Genomic DNA, 20,498 nt, shown 5'->3' with positions numbered 1-20,498 from the left:
ACTAATTTTATTGCCTACCTCTACAGTTATCTCTAAACCTTCCACTGCTCTTATCTGTACCCCTCAATCCCTTTGTCTTCCAGGAACCTATCCAGGTCATCCTTGAAACCCTGTACTGTGCTATTTCTTATCACGGCCTCCGGAAGGGTGTTCCATGTGTTCTCCAAGGGGAGCTCAGAACAGTTTACATGAATTTATTCAGGTACTCAAGCATTTTTCCTATCTGTCCCGGTGGGCTCACAATCTATCTAATGTACCTGGGGCAATGGGGGTGGGGGGTGGGGATTAAGTGACTTGCCCAGGGTCACAAGGAACAGCATGGGTTTGAACCCACAACCTCAGGGGGCCGAGACTGTAGCTTTAACCACTGCGCCACACACTCTGTAAATTTTGTAAACTGCCCGAAGAAGAAGTAAGGCTTATTCAGAATGTAAATGAGTCCAATGGCCATGGATGGATTTGTCACTGCTGTAGGCCACGATAAATGGAATTGCGGTAATCAAGAGAAGGGCAACAATGCGTGTCTGAAGAGATTTCAAGCTGGTACCCCCACTGAGTGTATCTGCCATAGATCGTGGTAGCTTCTTCATACGATGTCTTTTGAAAGAGCATCAAGATATGGATTTTTTTTTTTTTTTAATTTACATTTGCATTGATATGTATGGATTGTATGCGATGTATAATAATAATAATAATAAATTTATTTTCTATACCACCATAATCTTGCGACTTCTAGGCGGTTCACAATGAAGAATAGCTGTACAGTCAGCGAATTACAGTGTATAAATAGAGAAGAGGTCACTGAGCGGTCAGTGATTACATGGTGCAAATTGGTTAGAAGAAAAATATACATAGGTTACAGTATAAAATTAACTTTTTACATGTTACATTGAAAATGGTCGGAAACCAACGAGTAGCTGGGTACAATTGTGAAGAGGACATTATAACAGTTTTCAAGTTTCAAGTTTATTTATTAATTTGATGAATCGCTTATCCATAGTTTACTAAGCGAATTACAACGAATTATATAAACACTAGTCTTTAAGCCCGTTACATTAACGGGTGCTAGAATAGATATGTCTGTCTGTCTGTGTTTCTTTATCTCTCTCTCCTTGGCCGCTGTCTGTATCCTTCTGTCTCCCCCTCCCCCCCGAGCAAAGCTGTCTGCCCCCAGCACCCACCTCCCCCCCAAATGTCTCTCCATGGCCCTCTTCTGTCTTCCCCCCCAGAGCAAAGCTGTCTGTCCCCTTTCCCTATCTCTCCATGGCCCCTTCTGTCTCCCCCCAGCACACCCCTCCCCCCAAAGCAGCCCCCTATCCCTCTCCCTGTCTCTCCATGGCCCCTTCTGTCTTCCCCCCCCCCAGAGCAAAGCTGTTTGCCCCAAGCACACCCCTCCCCCCAAAGCAGCCCCCTTTCCCTCTCCCGCTGACTCTCTCTCTGGCCCCCTTTCTCTGTCTGTCTTTCTGTCCCTCTCCCTGCCCCTGTGTCTTTCTTTCTTTCTTTCTGTCTCCCTCCCTCCGTCTGTCTGTCATTTTTCCCCATTTCCTTGTGCAGCAGCATTTCCATCCCACTTCCCTATGCAGCATCAACAGCATTTCCCTCCTATCCCCCCCTTTCCTGTGTAGAAGCAGTAGCAGCATTTTCCCCCCACTCCCCCTTTCCCTTCTCTTCCCTGCTCCGTTCGGTCCCTCCCCCTTCTTTTACTGCCGTTGTCGACCCGGCCTGCTCCTGACCCTCCCACCGCCGACAAACCTCAGGACTCCAGCCGTGTAGGCAGCACTTTAAACACGTTGCTTTGCGGCCTTCTACTGGCGATTTCCTCTGCCGCGTCTGTCTCCAATGATGTCATCAGAGACGCGGCAGAGGAAATCGGCAGAGAAGGGTGCGAAGCAGCGTGTTTATAGTGCTGCCTACGCCGCTGGAGCCGGGAAGCGACGGAGAGGGCAGGGGGTGCTAGCGGTCGGCAGCCGGCGCTCCGCAGGTGGAGAGCAGGGAAGGGCGCGCATGCCACTTGTCTTGCCTCTGTGAGGCCAGACTGTAAGCCGCGCATGCGCACTTCCTATGGGTCGCTACAGCTCACGGAAAACAGACGCACGCATAGGAAGTGCGCATGCGCAGCTTACCGTTTTATTATATTAGATGTTAAAAAACATACATATAATATTAAGTAAAACAGGGTAAAAAACAGATTCATAAACAAACTTAAGAGAAATACAAAAAGGATAAAAGGAAAAAGTTACATCATTAATGTTTTTTAAAAAGGAGAGAACATTCAGGGAGAAAACATAAGGAGGGATGACTTAACTACACTGCCTAAATTATGTTTATTTTAGAATCCTTAAAAAGATAGGTTTTTAGTTTATTTTTAAAATGACTGAGTTCTTTTTCATCTCTTATGTATTGTGGTAGGGAGTTCCAAGTTTGAGGTGGCACTATAGAAAACATGTCATGACGTCTAGTACCTACAACTTTTAAAGAAGGAACTGCCAATAATCCTTGCGCTAAAGATCGAAGAGTACGTGTTGAGTTATGCGGGATGAGCATCCGATTTATAAATAACGGTTCACTCGTAAATAGAGTTTTGAATACCAAAAGCAAAATTTTATAAGTAATTCTATAGCTAATGGGGAGAATATAGGGTACCTATAATGAGGAAAAAAAGAATTTAGATGTGTGGTAGCTTTGATCGGGGGGAGAAAGACTGGCTAGGACATGAATTTCTTAAACAAAAGTGGTCTTTAATTCTTTCCGGAAGGCGCCGTAAGTCAACCTAGCGACATCAATGAAGTAGCCTAGCCAAGTTTACTGCCTACCAGCTTTGAAACTTGAATGTTCTGTCCAGGAAGGTTCGATATCGCAGCCTGCGATTTTCGGGTATGCAAAGGGGTTGCGGTTTCTGGTAGACCTAGTGGGGGAGTAGAATTCGAAGTGAGGTAGAAGATAGTTGGGGGGCCATTCCCCAGATTAGTTTGTAGCAAAAGCAGGAGAATTTGAATAGAATTCGTGCCTCAATTGGCAACCAGTGCAGCAGTCTGTAGAAGGGACTAACGTGATCACTTTTCTTTAGTCTCCGAATATCAAGCGGACGGTCGTGTTTTGCTTTATGAATTATGTATGATTTATTTTGTCATGCTATTTTATGTAACCTGCTCTGAATCTGAGATAAAGGAAAGGGTGGGATTTTAAAAAAACTCCAGCATGGCCAAAGCATAACAGCAGAGATCTGGGCTTGAAAAGAGAGTGCGTGATCAAAGGTCACCCCTAATACCTACACAAGAATCTGTGAAGATACCGAGTGTAATCTTTGATCATGTTTCTCTCTTTTCAAGTCCAAATCTCTGCTGTTGTATACAGTTGAAGAAGGGGTGAAGGGAAAGTCATACCCTCAGATTTATAGGTATTAGGTTTAAGCTCATTTGCTGATAATCAATTAGCTATTTTGCCCATATCAGTAGAAATGGTCATTACAGAGGAAGGAGAGTGGGGGGCCAATGAGGGGATAGGATCTGGATGTAATCTGCATACATGAGGAAGGTGAAGTCGAGTGGGTTGTATTAGGAGAAAGAGGGGGAGGGAGAAGAAGAATATTGAATGACTACATGTTGGAAGGGCAGGTAAAGTTGTGAACATAGCGCCCTCTTGTGCAGCCACACAGCCGATACACCCCATAACAGTCTAGCCTCAACATCCAGAGCGTTCCCTTTGGAGTACCACACTCCAAAGGCAACCATCAGTGCTCTGCCCACAGATAAAATACTGGTTTACCTAGGGAAATGGGCTCTGTGATTACTGACCACTTTTACACATGAGTAAAATCATGAGCATGTCACCATGAATACTTTTCCCCACAGGGATTCAGAGGTGTTTCTGGGGCAGTAAAAAGTCGGGGAAAGCAACTATGCCTCAAAAAAAAATTACCAGCATAAAATAAAAGGTGCAAATTTGCATGGGTACATTTAACTGGGGTATAAGGAAAACTACCTAGGTGGTCTTGTTATGATTATTTGGGGCGAAAGATGAGATTTTCAAGTTAGCTTGTGGCAAATGAAAATACTAGGAGTCATCATTGATGATAAGCTCTCTTACCATGAACACATAAGTAATACCGTCAAATCCTGTTTCTATAGATTACGCATGATTCGCTCAATCGCTAAATTTCTCAAGCCAAAATCCATAAACATCTTAATCCACTCCCTAGTCATCGCTAAACTTGATTACTGTAATTCATTATTAATAAATCAAATCAATGCACTAATTATACATTTTTATCAAGGTGCCAAAATGTTCAATTCACAGATATGGCCAGAGTGTATTCCTTATTAATAAACATAACACAAAAAGAAAAAAAGCGCCTCCAAATAATACAAAACACAGCTGTCAAACTTATTCATAATGGTAAAAAATATGACCTTTTCTGATCAATTCACACTGGCTTCCAATAAATCACCGTATCACCTTTAAGATATTACTCTTAGTATTTAAAACTTTGTCTACCAATGAACCACAATTTATTAACAGAATGCTTATTCCTTATAATACATCACGTTCCCTCCGATCTGCTCAAAAGCTTTTGGCAGTCCCTTCTTTGAAAGTCATCGGAACTAGACGACACAATATGTTTTCGGTGATGGCCCCCCAACTCTGGAATACTTTGCCCCAATATATTAGAGAGGAAAAGGATCTTAGCCATTTTAAAAATAATTTTTTAAAAACTTTCCTTTTTAAAGACGCTTTTAACCTTTAAATTACAATATACCTGATAAAGTATTAACCTTCAAGGATTATAATATTCCCTCCCTAATGTTTTTTCCATGACTCTTTTTCTACTTTAAAGCATTGAATTGTAACTTTATCCCTCCTTTCCTTGTATATCAATCAGTTCGTAAGTTTGTCGGTCCAACCCATTACTGTTAAAGTTTAAATAGTACGTCTAAATGTATATTTATTTTATTCTGTTGTAACTCGCTTAGCAAATTTGAATAAGCGATTCATCAAATCTAAATAAACTTGAAACTTGAAATCCATTTGGTAAAATACTACTTGTGAACTTTACAGAAGTGCATTCAGATTTATTTACCACCAGAGTGTACAAAATCCAGAGCGTTCCCAAAGAAATAGCTCACTATCCCCACCTTTTCCAAAACCGTGGAAGCGGTTTTTAGTGCAGGCCAGCACGCTGAATTCTCTATGCTGTTCCCGACGTTTATAGAAACTCTTCCCCCCCTTTTACAAAAGTGTAGCGTGGTTTTTAGCGATGGCTGCGGCGGTAACAGCTCCGACGCTCATAGGAATTCTATGAGTGTCGGAGCTGTTACCACCGCGGCTGACGCTAAAAACCACACTATGATTTTGTAAAAGGGGGTGGGGGTGTCTACGAGTGTCAGGAGCAGCGCAGAGCATTCAGTGCGCCGGCCTGCGCTAAAAAAACTGCTTTTGTAGTTTTGTAAAAGAGGATATTGTGTCAAATCCAGAGAATTCCCAAAGGGATAACCCACTATATTATGTCAAATCCAACACATTCTCAAAGTAAACTAAAATATGTCAAATCCTGAGAATTCCCAAAGGAATAACACATTATGGTATGATGCACCCTTAGTATTCCCACAGGAATACCATGTCATAGTGTGTCAAATCTGGACTATTCCCAAGGGATTACTGTGCTGCACTGTGTTAGATCCAGAAAGTTACTGTAGGAATAGTGCAGACCCTATGGCAGGAAATGAAAGATTCTGCCTCAGGGCTGGTTCTCCTCTCACCCTTCCCAGCAGAAGCTTCCAGATTCTGGATTATTTTCGGCTCCTGCACCTGCTGGCACATTCCTGCTAAGTGCCGCCTTGCAGATAGTTTCTGCATTCCCCCCCCAGTGGCCTGTGTCCCACATATTCCATTCCCACCCTCTCCCTCACCAATCGAGTCTCTGTCTCTTCTATTGCATTCTGTCTGTAAAGATCTCTCTTCTTCCCCATGTCTCTAAAAGGGGTTTCCTCCTATCAGAAGAGGATGTGAATAAAGAATTGTAAATCCTGTCTCGCCCCCTCAGTGCATTTGAACGCTTGTTCTCGTTCTCTCTCTCTCATTCGGACTGTCTTTCTTCTTTTGGCTGGCTGTCTCTGGTATGCACACTCGGAGCCTGCCTGACTTCTCTGTGGGTCCAATGTCTCCCAGTGCATCAGAGTGGTCAGGAAATTATTACAGTCATCTGCCTACTGCGTACACAGCACTGTACAGGCAGGTATAATAGACAATTCCCATCTCTTGTAGCATACAATATTCAGTTTAATTTTACGATATGCAACTTTTTTCTGGGACAACACTGCGGTTTACAATATCATCATCTATAAGAGGAAAGGGGTAGGCAGGGCACTTGCTTTGCAACGCTCAACAAGAAAGAAAATATAGTAAATTCAAACTATAAACCATATAAAACAAATGACCCCTCCCCCAAGGAAAATAAAGATACAATAATACAGAGAACATAAGAATAGCCTTACTGGGTCAGACCAATGGTCCATCAAGCCCATTAGCCCGTTCTCACGGTGGCCAATCCAAGTCACTAATACCTGACCAAACCCAAAGAGTAGCAACATTCCATTCAGAATCCTTAAGAGTACCAAAAGATTCCAGAACCCCAAAGAGTTGCAACATTCCATGCTACCGATCCAGGGCAAGCAGTGGCTTCCCCCGTGTCTTTCTCAATAACAGACTATGGACTATTCTTATGTTCCCTAACCTCCTGTTCATCTGTTAATGTTTTTGCATGCTTACTAAAATCCTCTATAATAAAACCCTAAGCGCGCATGCGCACTTACAATTCCGTGATCCCTGCTGCCGTGATTTGTGAATCCTTGGCTGTGTTCGATTTGCAGCGTGTGCGGCGTGCATGCAGTGTGTGGCGTGCATCGTCTTGCAGCACATGCAGTGGTTTGAGCGGCACCGAGAGCAACAGCAGGAGGGTGTCTTTCGGCGAAGTAGACAGGGTGCAGGTGCTGCGAGGCATCCGGCTGCTACTGCTGCACAGGGAAGTGGAGGGGGAGAGGGAAAGAGGGCTGCTTTGGGGGGGAGGAGTGTGCTGGGGGGCAGGCAGCAAGCTTGGTTTGCTCGGGGTGGGGGAGACAGAAGGGGGCCACGGAGAGACAAGCAGACATGGCACAACAGAGAGAGATAGGCAGGCAGGGGGCCAGGGAGAGAGACAGACAGACAGACAGAAAGAAAGACAGACAGGGAAGTGGAGGGGGAGAGGGAAAGGGAAAGGGGGCTGCTTTGGGGGGGAGGAGTGTGCTGGGGGGCAGACAGCAATCTTGGTTTGCTCGGGGGGGGGAGGAGACAGAAGGGGGCCACGGAGAGACAAGCAGGCATGGCATAACAGAGAAAGATAGGCAGGCAGGGGGCCAGGGAGAGAGACAGACAGACAGAAAGAAAGACAGGCAGGGAAGTGGAGGGAGAGAGGAAAAGGGGGCTGCTTTGGGGGGAGACAGGAGGCCATGGAGAGACAGGCAGGCATGGCGCAACAGAGAGAGATAGGCAGGCAGGGGGCCAGGGAGAGAGATGGGGAGACAGACAGAAAGAAACTAGCACCCGTTAATGTAATGGGCTTAAAGACTAGTTTTAATATAATATGTGAACTAAAACACACACACATGCACCCAATGTAAGTTGTTTTGGAGGAAAGATGGCAGAAGGGAGATATAATGGAGACATTTAAACACCTCTGTGGCATAAATGTAAAGGAGGCGAGTTTCTTTTAATCGGAAAGTAGTTGTGGAACGAGGCAGTGGCATAGTGAAAGGCTCCTGGGACAGAGGTGCCCCTCCCCTCATCTTTACCCCCCACCTCCACTCCTTCTCTGATGTCCCCTGTCGCGCGCCCCCTTCCCTTCCCCTTTACCCCTAGTTGTTCATCGCCGTGAGTAACAACTTCGTGGCTCCTCGAGACCCTGGCAACTCTCCCTCTGATGTCACTTCCTATGCCCTGCACCCGGAAGTGACATCAGCAGGAGAGATGACGGGGAAAATGTTGAAGTTGTTGCTCCTGGAGGTGCAGGGGAAGGGAAGAGAGGGCTCACGCGTGATGAGGGCAGGAGTGGGAAGAAGTGGAGGGGTGATGGCACCCCCACCAACATGGCGCCTGGGTTAGATTGCGCCCCACCTCACTCCCCCCTTACTATGCCACTGGGCAGAGGTTGAAGGTGAAAGAGGACAGACTCAGGAGTAACCTAAGAAAATCTTTCCTCATGGAAAGGGTGGTGAATGGCCTCCCAGTGGAGTCGGTGGAGATGAACACAGTATTTGAATTTGGGACAAATGCACAGGATCTCTATGGCACAGGAAGGGATAGGCTAAGTGGTCTTTATCTGCCAAATAAATACTAAGAGAAATACTATCTTTTCCGTGGTTGCTCCCACCCTTTGGAACTCAGCCCCGAACTTGTTAAGAGAGACAACAACCCTTGAAAAATTCAAGTCTTCTTTTAAGACATTCCTTTTTCAAGTTTATTTAAAAATTTGATTTGATTGCAATATCATAATCCAATGCGATTTACAAATAATAATAAAATCAGGATACAAAAAAAACCCCAACCCCACACAATTGTTAAAGCTATGACATTACAGGACACAAGAGGAAAACTGGTTTAATTACAATTCACAAACAAATAAAATGAACATAGAGCTTAAAACAGTAGGATGGGAATAGTTACCCACTTAATTTTTAAAGATGCTTTCCAAGTTTAACTGTCCTTATAAGGATTTTTAAACTTTTCTTGGTCCATTTCTTTTGGACTTGCATGTTATTACCCCACCCTCTTGTTTTCCCCCGGTATCTTCTCTTTCTTTAAAATTACATTGTAGTTCTCACGATTCTCTTTTGTACCTGTTTGTTAAGACTTTTTATCATTTGTCTAGGTGTTCTGTTTGTTGTCCTCCTATGTTAATTGTTGGGTTTTTTTTCTATACTACAACATTTGCATTACCCTAATTTTAATTATACAACCACCTTGAAATACATGATAAGGTGGTATATCACATTTTTTATAAACTCGGAAACTTCATTTTTTTAGGTCTCTATATGTAGAACGAATGGAAGAAACACAGAGGATCCCTACACAGAAAAAGAACAGAAAGCTTAAATGACCTCGTCGCTGGAATTAGCTTTGAGAGCACCTTCAGACATTGGGAAGGAAAACCAATTCTGTACAGACTGGGTCCCCTAAATGGCAAAGACAGATCAGGATCAAAGCAAGAGCGAGCTTCAGTGGCAATTCCAGCATTTGGAAAGTAGGACTGGAGCCTGGCAGACTCCTACAATCAGCACTCCAAAACTGGCAGAGAGAGGGGGGAAGATTTTAATATGCCGGTGTTTAATCATGAAAAAGTAAAACTTGTGTAGAGTGCCATATAAACTCTGGCCGCATTATTGGGCAGAGTGAAGGGGCCACACAGGCATTTATCTACTTACTAAATTACTATATAGCACTGTATCGCAAGCCGTGTGCTGCCACGGAGGAGGAGAGGCACTGGCACTGCCTGACTGCCTACAGGATGTGCCTCTCGCGGCAAGAGGCACATCCTGTAGGCCAGGGTTTCTCAACTCGGTCCTGGAGTACCCCCTTGCCAGTCAGGTTTTCAGGATATCCGCAATGAATATGCATAAATTTGATTTGCATACACCACCTCCCTTATATGCAAATTTATTTCATGCAGATTCATTGCGGTTATCCTGAAAACCTGACTGGCAAGGGGGTACTCCAGGACCGAGTTGAGAAACCCTGGCCTACAGGATGTGCCTCTTGCCGCGAGGCACATCTTGTAGGCAGTCAGCCAGCGCCAGCATTTCTCCTCCTGTCCGCGTGTCTTCCCTTCCAGCACCCCTCCCCCCACATGGCAGCTCAGGGGCCCCATCTGGAGGGCCTTCATGCATGAACGTCGACGTGATGTGTCACACATGCATGTGACATCACCGCATTGACGTCTGCACACTTCCGGATGCCTCGAGCCGCCACTGCCACGTTTAATGCGCTGCGGCTTGGCAAAGTTTGCAAGACACTGCTATATACTATCATGGCAGATAACGGTCCATTCAGCCTGCCCAAATAGGTGGCCGGAAATACACATGCCTTAAGTGAATCTCTTCATAAAAGCATAACATAACAAAATTTCTTATATATACTGCAGCTATCTTGCGGTTCTGTGCGGTTAACAAAAATTAAAATACAAGAATATATGATATAAACACAGCTAATTAATCAAAATATTTGCCAAATAGATCAGTCTTCATAGATTTTCGAAATGCCAGGTAAGAAGTAGAGATAGAAAGAAACATACTAACTTGTTTATCCCGTAATGCTGCCCGATACGCTAAGATCTTACTAAGGAAGCGTTTATAAGCACATCCTTTTACAGAAGGAAAGTCAAAGATCCGAAGATCACGTAATGTTTTCTATTGGCAAATTTTAAATGATCCACGAGATCACTGGGTAATAGCGCACCGAGAGCCTTGAAACATAAACAGTCGAACCCCGAGGGGAACTCGACAGGGCTGTCCCCTGTCACCCCTATTATTTCTATTGTACCTCGAACCCTTTCTTCGCACAGTGTCTCAGGACCCCAACATAGTGGGTGTGGACTTCGGGACTCATTCACTCAAAGTGTTGGCCTTTGCAGATGACCTATTATTTTTGCTAACTGACCCCGCTCACTCTGTTCGATATTTATTGCAAGCGCTTGACGAATTCAAATTTTATTCGGGATTTACATTGAACTACCAGAAATCTATGGCCCTAGCTAGCCCCATGACACTACAACAGACATGGAGCGGTCACTTCCCATTTACGTGGGCTCAGACTTCAATTCGCTATTTGGGGGTACAGATCCCCCAAGACCTTACGACCCTGTACACCAGCAATATCACCCCATTGCTCCAAGACACCTCACAACATCTACAGAATTGGTCCACTTTTCCCTTATTGGTGGCGGGCCGGGTAGCCCTTTTTAATATGGTGCTCTTTCCCAAATGGTTATATCGCTTTCAGGTTTTACCTCTGCTCCTGTCCCATGCCCATAACATTCGTTTAACGAAAGAGCTACAGCGTTTTCTATGGGGTGGTAAGCGACCACGTATGCCCTTGCTACGGATGTGTCTGCCCAGGTATAGGGGGGGCTATGGTTTATTAAATGTATGCTATGGTTTGTCAGATGAGACATATTAATGATTGGTTTAGAGGAACATCTGATTTTTCTGCTACACCACTGGAGTTATCTTTGCTGGCTCCGTTCCATGTGAGCTATTTTCTACATGTGGCGGATCCGAGGATGCATCCTTTGGTGTCTCACTACCCCATTTTTACGCCGGCCAGAAGGACATGGAGATGGGTCTGTAAAACAGCCAAATTGTCTTCTAGGGTGTCTTTATATTTGCCTATACAGGGCAATGGAGCTTTCCAGCCGGGCATGCAAAATGCCACCTTTCTTAGGTGGCAAGTACAAGGTCTACAATATCTTTTTCACCTGTTTTCGGAGGAGGGGAGCCTGGCCACATTTGCCGAGCTGCAACGAACTTTTGACTTACGGGCTAATGATCTCTTCGCCTATTACCAGATCCGTCACTATGTTCAGTTCCTCCCAGTGGCTGCCCTTACTTAAGTCTGCAGGGAGGCGCTTTCGGAACTCTTCAGCCTTTCAGCCCAACAGAGGATTCCTCTACGATTTCATATTGTGGGGATCCGGGATTGCCAACCAAGTACGAATCTGGATATATTAGCGACAGCGTGGGCTGAGGACTTGCATTGCCAGTTGACTGCTCAACAGTTACAACGGGTCCTGAAGAACATTCAGAAGGTGTCACCCAATATTACTCACTGGGAAATGCAATAGAAAATTGTTCTTAGACTTTACATTCCACCGGAACGTGCAGCCCGGATGGGGATTACTGCGTCACATTCTTGCCCGAAATGCAATCAGGCTCAAGCATCTTTGAGTCACATGTTTTGGGCCTGCCCCACAATCCAACAGTTTTGGAGACATCTTGGCCTATATACCACATCGCTTTGGGGAAGGCGATGGCTTCCGCAACCGAGGGCGTTATTTGGATTTTATAATATAGCCTCGCCCAAACCCAGGGGAATGTCAGCATTTATCTCCAGAGCCCTTTTGATGGGAAAAAAAGCCATCCTCACCAACTGGCTCTCCCGTGATCCCCCGTCATATGCACAATGGAGATCCCTAATGAAAGTGCACGCAACACTGGAGAGACGCATGGTGGGAGACTTGACTCTTGGCCCGGGTCGCAAATTTTGTCAGGTGTAGGAGCACTTCTGGCAGGACCTCACACCGCGTGCTCGCAGTAGACTTTTGAATCTTTAAGATTTTATTCCCACTCAGCTGTTGGACTGGCCATGGATTCTTGGGGAGGGGAGGGGGGGATGGGAGGGGAACTGATTATATTGTTGAAAATGTTATTTCTTGACTGGTACTACTGTTTGTATTTGCTTCTTACTGCTGGAATAATAAAATCATTTAAACATTTAAAAAAAACCAAAAAAACAGTCGAACCCCAGAACCCCTAGCAACGAAATGGAAACAGAGGCTCGAGTCCAAAGACACAACAGATGGATGCAAGGAGCGGACTGAAAAATCTGCCCGATCGCAAAATGTTTTTTAAAAATTTTATCGAGGTTTTTCAAGATCGTCAGCTCACGCTAAGAGGTCCAGTTGGGTGAAACATGATAGCGCACAACCATGATGTTGAAACTACAAACACAAATCAAGCCCAGTGACAACATCCAGCTGATCACCAAAGGTTTTTAAAGGTTTAAATGCACCGAGCGTCCCTCCGACTCCAAAGAAATCCACCTTTCACCCAAGAGCAGGCAAAAAGGGAGCCAACGTGGCGCTGCATTAGGCCAAAGTAGCAAGTTAGAAAGTACAAGTGAGATTTTATGTGTTCAACTCGCCAGGCTCCTTCATAAAACCAACCTTTAAACTCCATTAGATCACGTTTGGTAGGTTGAACACATAATCCCTTTGCTTTTTGGGCAGTCCTATCAGACAATTTTTCCTCGATTTCCATAAGAATTCTTCATTTTCTCTCATGGCTCCTACTCTCTGGAACTCTTTGCCTTTTTATCTCTGTTCAGAAAAATTATTGGCGACCTTCAAGGTACAATTAAAGGCCTACTATTTCTCCTTGGCCTACAGCTCTTAATTTACTTCCCTTTGATGGCAACTTTTCTCAAAAGTTGCATTCTTGGCTTTATGAAATTAGTGTGGGCAGAACTAAATTCTCTGTTTCCTCCTCTACCATACTGTTCATCTTTTCCCCAACCTTTTAATTGTAATTGTAATCTGCTGATTCCCTCTTTCCTTATGTTCTCAATTGTTTTACGGTGGGTTTTTTTGTTTGTTTGTTTTCTACCCAAATTTTTAATTTATTTTAAATTTTAAATCTTTCATTGTAAACCACTTTTTTTTTTTTAGAAAGGATGGTAACATAGTACATGATGGCAGATAAAGACCCGAATGGTCCATCCAGTCTGCCCAACCTGATTCAATTTAATTTTTTTTTCTTCTTCTTAGCTATTTCTGGGCAAGAATCCAAAGCTCTGCCCGGTACTGTGCTTAGGTTCCAACTACTGAATTCTCCATCAAAGCTCACTCCAGCCCATCTGCACCATCCCAGCCACTGAAGCCCTCCCTAGCCCATCCTCAATCAAAAGGCCATATACAGACACAGATCATGCAAGTCTGCCCAGTACTGGCCTTAGCTTTTCAATATTTACTATTATTTTCTGATTCTAGATTCTCTGTGTTCATCCCACGCTTCTTTGAACTCCGTCACTGTTTTCCTCTCCACCACCTCTCTCGGGAGCCCATTCCAGGCATCCACCACCCTCTCGATAAAGAAGAATTTCCTTACATTGCTCTTGAGTCTCCCTCTCTCGGTAGAAATAGTGGAGACAAAGACTGTGTCTGAATTTAAGAAAGCGTGGGACAGCCACGTGATATCTCTTAAGGAGAGGAAGAGATATTGGATGCTGTGGATGGGCAGACAGGATGAACCATTTGGCCTTTATCTGCCATCATGTTTCTAAAACCATAAAGTTCTATGACATCACAATGCAGGTGTAAAGAGCCTTAGCCAATAGGGAGAGGAGGGGATATCGGATGCTGCAGATGATGGGCAGACTGGATGAGCCATTGGGCCTTTATCTGCCGTCATGTTTCTAAAACCATAAAGTTCTATGACATCACAATGCAGGTGTAAAGAGCCTTAGCCAATAGGGAGAGGAGGGGATATTGGATGCTGCAGATGATGGGCAGACTGGATGAGCCATTTGGCCTTTATCTGCCATCATGTTTCTGTGATGCAAGGATCCACACTAGAAGTCACCGCCCAGGAAATGGATCTAGGTTCACTGTTGATGATACATTGAAACGTATTTATTTTTGTTTTACTTTTAGTATTTATATACCATTTATAGTCCATGTGGTTTACATTCAGGTCCTCAAGCATTTTCCCCTCTCTGTCCTGGTGGGCTCAAAATCTGTCTAATGTAACTGGAGCAATGGAGGATTAAATGACTTGACCAGTGTCACAAGGAGCAGCATGGGATCTGAACCCACAACCTCAGGGTGCTGAGGCTGTAGCTCTAACCACTGTGCCACTCTAGAAATCAAAATGTAGCAGCAGTGAGCCACGTATAGGACAGTGAAGCCATTATGACATCACTGATGAGGTTGGCTCTTAGGCATTGGTGGAATGAGGCATTATGATGTCACAATACCAGCTCTGGTTATCAGAGGCTGAAAATCTTCACACCATTTATTTATTCAACTTTCTATACCGTTCTCCCAGGAGAGCTCACAATGGTTACATGAATTTATTCAGGTACTCAAGCATTTTCCCTGTCTGTCCCAGTAGGCTCACAATCTGTCTAATGTACTTGACCAGGGTCACAAGGAGCAGCATGGGATCTGAACCCACAACCTCAGGGTGCTGAGGCTGTAGCTCTAACCACTGCGCCACACACTCCCCAAACTCCTCTGCTCAGAGCGCAACGTTGGCTAAGAAAGCATCGGAAAGCAAAATGAGATTATTATAATGCCTTTGAGTCGCTCCATGGTGCAATCGCATCTCAAATACTGTGCACAATTCCGATCGCCACATCTCGGAAAAGATACAGTGGAATCAGAAAAGGGCCCTTTTTATAAAGCTGCGGTAGCAAATCCCGTGCGGCAAACGCAACACAGTCCATTCAATTCCTATGGGCTGCGTCGCATTTGCCACGCCAGGACTCTACTGTAGCTACGTTAAAGGGGCTCTTAGTTTCTTACATAGAAACATACGTGTAGAAACGTGACGGCAGATAAAGGCCAAATGGCTCATCCAGTCTGCCCATCATCTGCAGCATCCAATATCCCCTCCTCTCCCTATTGGCTAAGGCTCTTTACACCTGCATTATGATGTCATAGAACTTTATGGTTTTAGAAACATGACACAGATAAAGGCCAAATGGTTCATCCTGTCTGCCCATCCACAGCATCCAATATCTCTTCCTCTCCCTATTGGCTAAGGCTCTTTACACCTGCATTATGATGTCATAGAACTTTATGGTTTTAGAAACATGACGGCAGATAAAGGCCAAATGGCCCATCTCGTCTGGCATCCAGTGATCACTGCACGGTACGGTTTAATATTTAGATGGGTATAGAGAGGGCTCATTCAAAAGCAAAGGTTCTAGACTAAAAAAACTAACTTTGTTCGGATGGGGGTTTACGCCAAGGAATTGTCGTCTAGGTGGGAACGTCTGGAAGGAGTGGAAATGCAGTGGGCAAAACTGAAAGGAGCGATTGTAAGGGCGACAAACCTTTTTTGTGTAATAAAAATGAACTCAAAAGGGGGTTTATTAAGTCAGTTTGGAGAGGCTGCGTCTGGCGACTGCAGTCGTTTTCCCAGAGACGGTCCCACCATGCACATACATAAGGGCGAGTTTCAAAAGCCACTGCCCAAGTGAACAGATTCACCCCTCTCTGTGGGTAAAAGTACGCAAGGGTTGCTTTTTGAGTTTCAGCGGCTGCCACACCCCAGAAGTTGCCGCCCCTAGAAGACTGAATAATGGTTAAACCAGCTCTGCTCTGGGGCAGCCGCTTTGCCTTCTGGTTCTAGAATTTCAGTCTCTCAGGCTGCTGCATATCAAGGGATCAGAATAAGTCCTGGTGTGTCATTCAATATTTTATAAATAACCACCAGTTCAGACTTGCTCAGTTTGCAAATTAGCCATTTGTTTTCATTGCACATCTGTAAACAGACAGACAGCCTGATAAGAATTTTAAAAGACAGCACTGCTTTTCTGTTTCTTTTGGCCTTTGGAACAGCTGAAGTAAATTTAGGCTACAAGGTACCATCAGCATTGCTTTTTTTAGAGCATAAAATCAAAGGACTTTTCCACCCAGTCAGCAGGAGGAGAACCCAAAAGGAGAGCAGCGAGGCAGACCCCAGCTGCAGGACCACAGAGAAGGAAAGAAACAGAAGCAATGGCATAACAGATCCTAATGATATACTATATGTACTCAAATATAAACCCATCTGAATATAAACTGAAGTAACCCCTCCCCCGCAAAAAAAACAAACAGTGGCCATACGTTGACTCAAATATAAACCAAACTCACAGCAGTCTCACAAGGTTACTGAGGGAACCGTTTTGAGGAGCGAGGCCACACAGGGCAGGAGCACAGGAGGATCACTCTTGCTCTGGCTCACCACTGGACCTGCAAGGCTTAAGGTGATCCTGGGGAAGAGGCCTGTGACGAGTCCTTATCTGTTTTATCATTCCCTCTTTGAGAAATTCTCTAACCCCTATTTGTTCTGTTTGTTTGTTTTAATTAGATTGTAAGCTCTATGGAGCAGGGACTCTCTCATACGTGTTTAATGTACAGCACTGAAGACTCAAATATAAGCCAAGACCCCCATTTTGTGGCCCCCCCCAATCTAGGTTTATATTCGAGTACTGTATATACCAGACATGGGCAACTCCGGTGTTCTGGATTTCCCCAATGAATATGCACGAGATCTATTTGCATGCACTGCTCTCAATGCATATTCATTGGGGGAAATCCTGAAATCCCGACTGGATTCCGGCCCTCAAGGTCCAGAGTTGCCCATGTCCGGTATTTACAGTAGTCTACAGTCAAACACCGCCTGAGGCAGGCATTGCACAGTGCGCAGATGCAGTCAAACGTCACCTGAGACATTAGCCGCACGGCATGCAGTCACACCCTGCCCGAGACAAGCACCGCAGTGCATAGTCTGCAGTCACACGTTGTCATACAGGGCACCATGATACCAGACATTCCATTAAATCCACGGGCTTCCCTTCACTTGTTTCAAAGCTTGGGATCCTCCGTGCTTATCCCAGGCCTTCTGGAAATCTGTTATTCTATGTCAGCAGCATCTTCACTGGAAGGCCAGCCCTTCGATCCTTTAGGCTTTGATCTTACTCCTGAAGCACCTCCCTGGAGCCTCATACTGCAATCTCGTGTTCTAGAGCAGTGGTTCTTAACCTTGTTGGAGGTACTGAACCCCACCAGTTTCATATGCGTGTTCACCGAACCTTTCTTTATTGGAAAAATAAAATATGATTTTTACAAATTCAAAACATAGGTATACAGTGAGGGAAAAAATAATATCAATTTTGAAAACAAAAAAGTTGTCCTATATTTCGAATAATAATAACATAATACTGTACTGAAATTTACTGCAAATCAGTGTGACTTCTGCTGTTGCCTCTCAGAGACCAGTTCAGAAATGCACGGCTTTACCTTGGCAAGTGCCACTCTCATGTCATTTTCGCAACAAAGTCTGTTCCTTTTCTTCGTTTTTATGTCCAGCATCCTCGAAAAGGATTGCGCGCTATATGAGTCGGAGGTGTGTTTTGACCTCCGCCGAACCCGCGAGACTGACTCACCGAACCCCTGGGGTTCGGTCGAACCCAGGTTAAGAACCACTGTTCTAGAGCATACTGCCTATAAGCCCCAAAGCTATCACAGCACTGTACATTCAAGTACAGTCGGTAGTTTTCCTCACTGGTCCAAGCAGCCAACACTACTCGGGTCTCCTCTTCCTCCTTCCGGCCTGCACAGCGGTACTCCTGTCGACTCTTTTTTGCTGTACGGGCTGAAATTGACACTGCCTCCCTTCCAGTTTACGTGGCTGGCTCCCGGTCCCTGAGCCAAATTCAGACGCAGAATTCAGCATTGCACAGAAATTCACCAAGAGCACATGCTGCTCACAGAAACCGAACAGAATCAACCCCAAGGCCGATCCCTGAGGCACTCCACTGGTTACCCCCTTCTTTCCTCAACTAAATTCATTTACGCTGCTGGCAATGGTCTATATCCCTCAACCTGTTTCTAATCTCCAGTTAACCATCTTTGCACTCCACAGACACTAAGTTTATGGGTTTCTTAGATGGGACACTCTCAAAAGCTTTGCTGAAATAGAAGCAAACCAAATTCAGTGTACACATATGCTTTTGCTCATATTAATAGTTCACGCGTACTATTGAAAACAGATTGATACAGACAGTAACATACTTATGCATGCAATTTCATGCACAAGAACATAGAAGTGTTAAAGAGCAAGGAGAAAAACAGTCCACTTTTCTATCTCAATTTTGTCGCTGTAAAATTAGCACCAGTAATTAAATTTATTCCCCTGGGATTAGTGTGGTGTGGAGGCTCTGGGGACAAGATAAAAATAAACTCCCCACTAAAAATTCACTGACTCTTAGGCGAAGTATAGACTGGAACAGAAGCCAGCCAAAACCGAGAGGCTACCTGAATGGTTCAGCCCAGAGGCAAAGAGTACATCAGTTCTGTGACATCACAAATCTAATTGTGACTTCATAACTTTCATTACTGTGCCACATATTTCAGATTCTTTAAAGAGGGCAAACTGGTGCAGGCCATTTGTCAGTTTATGGTACTGACCTTGGGCCAGTTCTTATTCAAAGAGATTTAGGAGGGGGAGGATCTTTTGGGTTTGGGGTATATTTATTGGTTCATTTGCAATCTGCAGCTACCCTGTCCCCCCAAAAGAACTCCTGAGCAAAGAAAAACGAAAAAGAAGAGCGTGCAGGTGGTGTAACTAGTCTGGAAAGACATCTGTCAGCTCCCCGTTATAGAAAGAGCTGAAAGAAGAAACCAAGCTGTACTGCATCTGATCAGAAGGAACCTGGAGAGAGGTCAAGAGGGGTGGGAGAGAGGGAGAGACTATCACATTCAGAAAGAGACAGCTACGTGTGAATAGCCAAAACAGAAGATCCAAGTTTGATCCCCAATTCATGCTTTTGTTTCTGGGGGGGGGGGGATCCCCTATCATCGTATAAGACAACATGGACATTTCAAACAAATATGAAGGCTCACAGTGCCCAATAAAGGCCAGTTCTGAATAACAAGGAAACTTCTGGGCCAAAATGAGAGAGCATAAGGGACACACACACACAAAAAAAATCACATTTATAAACCTTCTGAGCCACATGCTGAAACTTTATTTCTCTGCTGTGGATGCCAGAGACACTGCTGTGTTTGCAGCACGCAGGAACTCTCCTCCCCCCCCCTCCCCCTAACAACTATCATCGTATGTTTCTGCACCTGTCGTAGCAGTAAGACCCAGTCCAGATATCTTCCACGATCTGAGCCTCTCAGCTTGCAGCATTCCCAAGATCAACCAGCCCCAGGCCCAGTCTCTATGGATCCAGTCATTCTTCCCAAACCAGAGCTTAACAGGATCGGAGATCCCCGGCCCAACGGCGCTCAGGATCCACACAGGTTGGAGCTACTGGATCTCAGCGGATCCCAATGACTCGGGACGTTTGAGGAGGAAACTCTCTTCCATGCACCCGAACGAATATTGGAGATGCAGATCTCATAGATCTATTATTACCCCGACTAGCTTTCAAAAAACTATTATTGGAAGGGGGGGGCCGGTCCCTGCAACTCACGGTTCTCAAGAACTGGATCTCATCTTCCCCGTCGCCGGTCTCAGCCATAGCGCAGCGGACGTAGGAGCCCGAGCACAGATCTGCCCCTCGCTCCCAGCCCTGGATCTCTCTCTCCCTTCGGATCCTGTAGCACCGGCGATCACCCGCGCCGCCAGCGTTCGCTCACTCTCCGCCCCTAGCTGCTGATTGGACGAGGACCCGGCGAGGGGAGGGGGGCGGAACCCAAGGGGCGTGGCATTTCGAGCATTTGCCGGAACCACCTCTAGCGGGCAGGCTGTAGTGGAGAGCGTCGGACTTTCCTCGGCACTGGACCGCACAAGCGGTAACTCAAATTTCTGGACCCAGTCAATGCAAACAAAAATTCTAGCCACGGTTTTCACCTCACCAAATAGATTTGGGGGACTTTTTTTTCTCTGAAAATGCCCTGTTAAGCAATAGCACCCCCTAGCGAGGACAAACCAGGAACTCTCTCTAAAACCTTACGCCCTCGTTCATTAGGCTTGGTA

General features: G+C 45.1%; 1 protein-coding gene across 12 annotated transcripts in view; it reads right to left on the bottom strand.

The window, feature by feature from the left end:
- Positions 1 to 20,114, bottom strand: part of RYR1 (ryanodine receptor 1) — a 314,039-nt gene extending 293,925 nt beyond the window's left edge. For all 12 annotated transcript variants that reach the window (XM_033954047.1, XM_033954059.1, XM_033954057.1 and 9 more), the window contains exon 1: positions 19,993 to 20,114. In XM_033954047.1, coding sequence (XP_033809938.1) covers positions 19,993 to 20,040 — 48 coding nt within the window. In that variant the 5' untranslated portion in view covers positions 20,041 to 20,114. The remainder of the gene's footprint in view (positions 1 to 19,992) is intronic.
- Between the last annotated feature and the right edge of the window lie 384 nt (positions 20,115 to 20,498).

Source organism: Geotrypetes seraphini, chromosome 8 (assembly GCF_902459505.1).
Source record: "Geotrypetes seraphini chromosome 8, aGeoSer1.1, whole genome shotgun sequence".
In the NCBI taxonomy this organism is placed as follows: Eukaryota; Metazoa; Chordata; class Amphibia; order Gymnophiona; family Dermophiidae; genus Geotrypetes; species Geotrypetes seraphini.
Note: the sequence above shows the minus strand (reverse complement) of the source record. Positions and strands in the feature narration are given on the sequence as shown.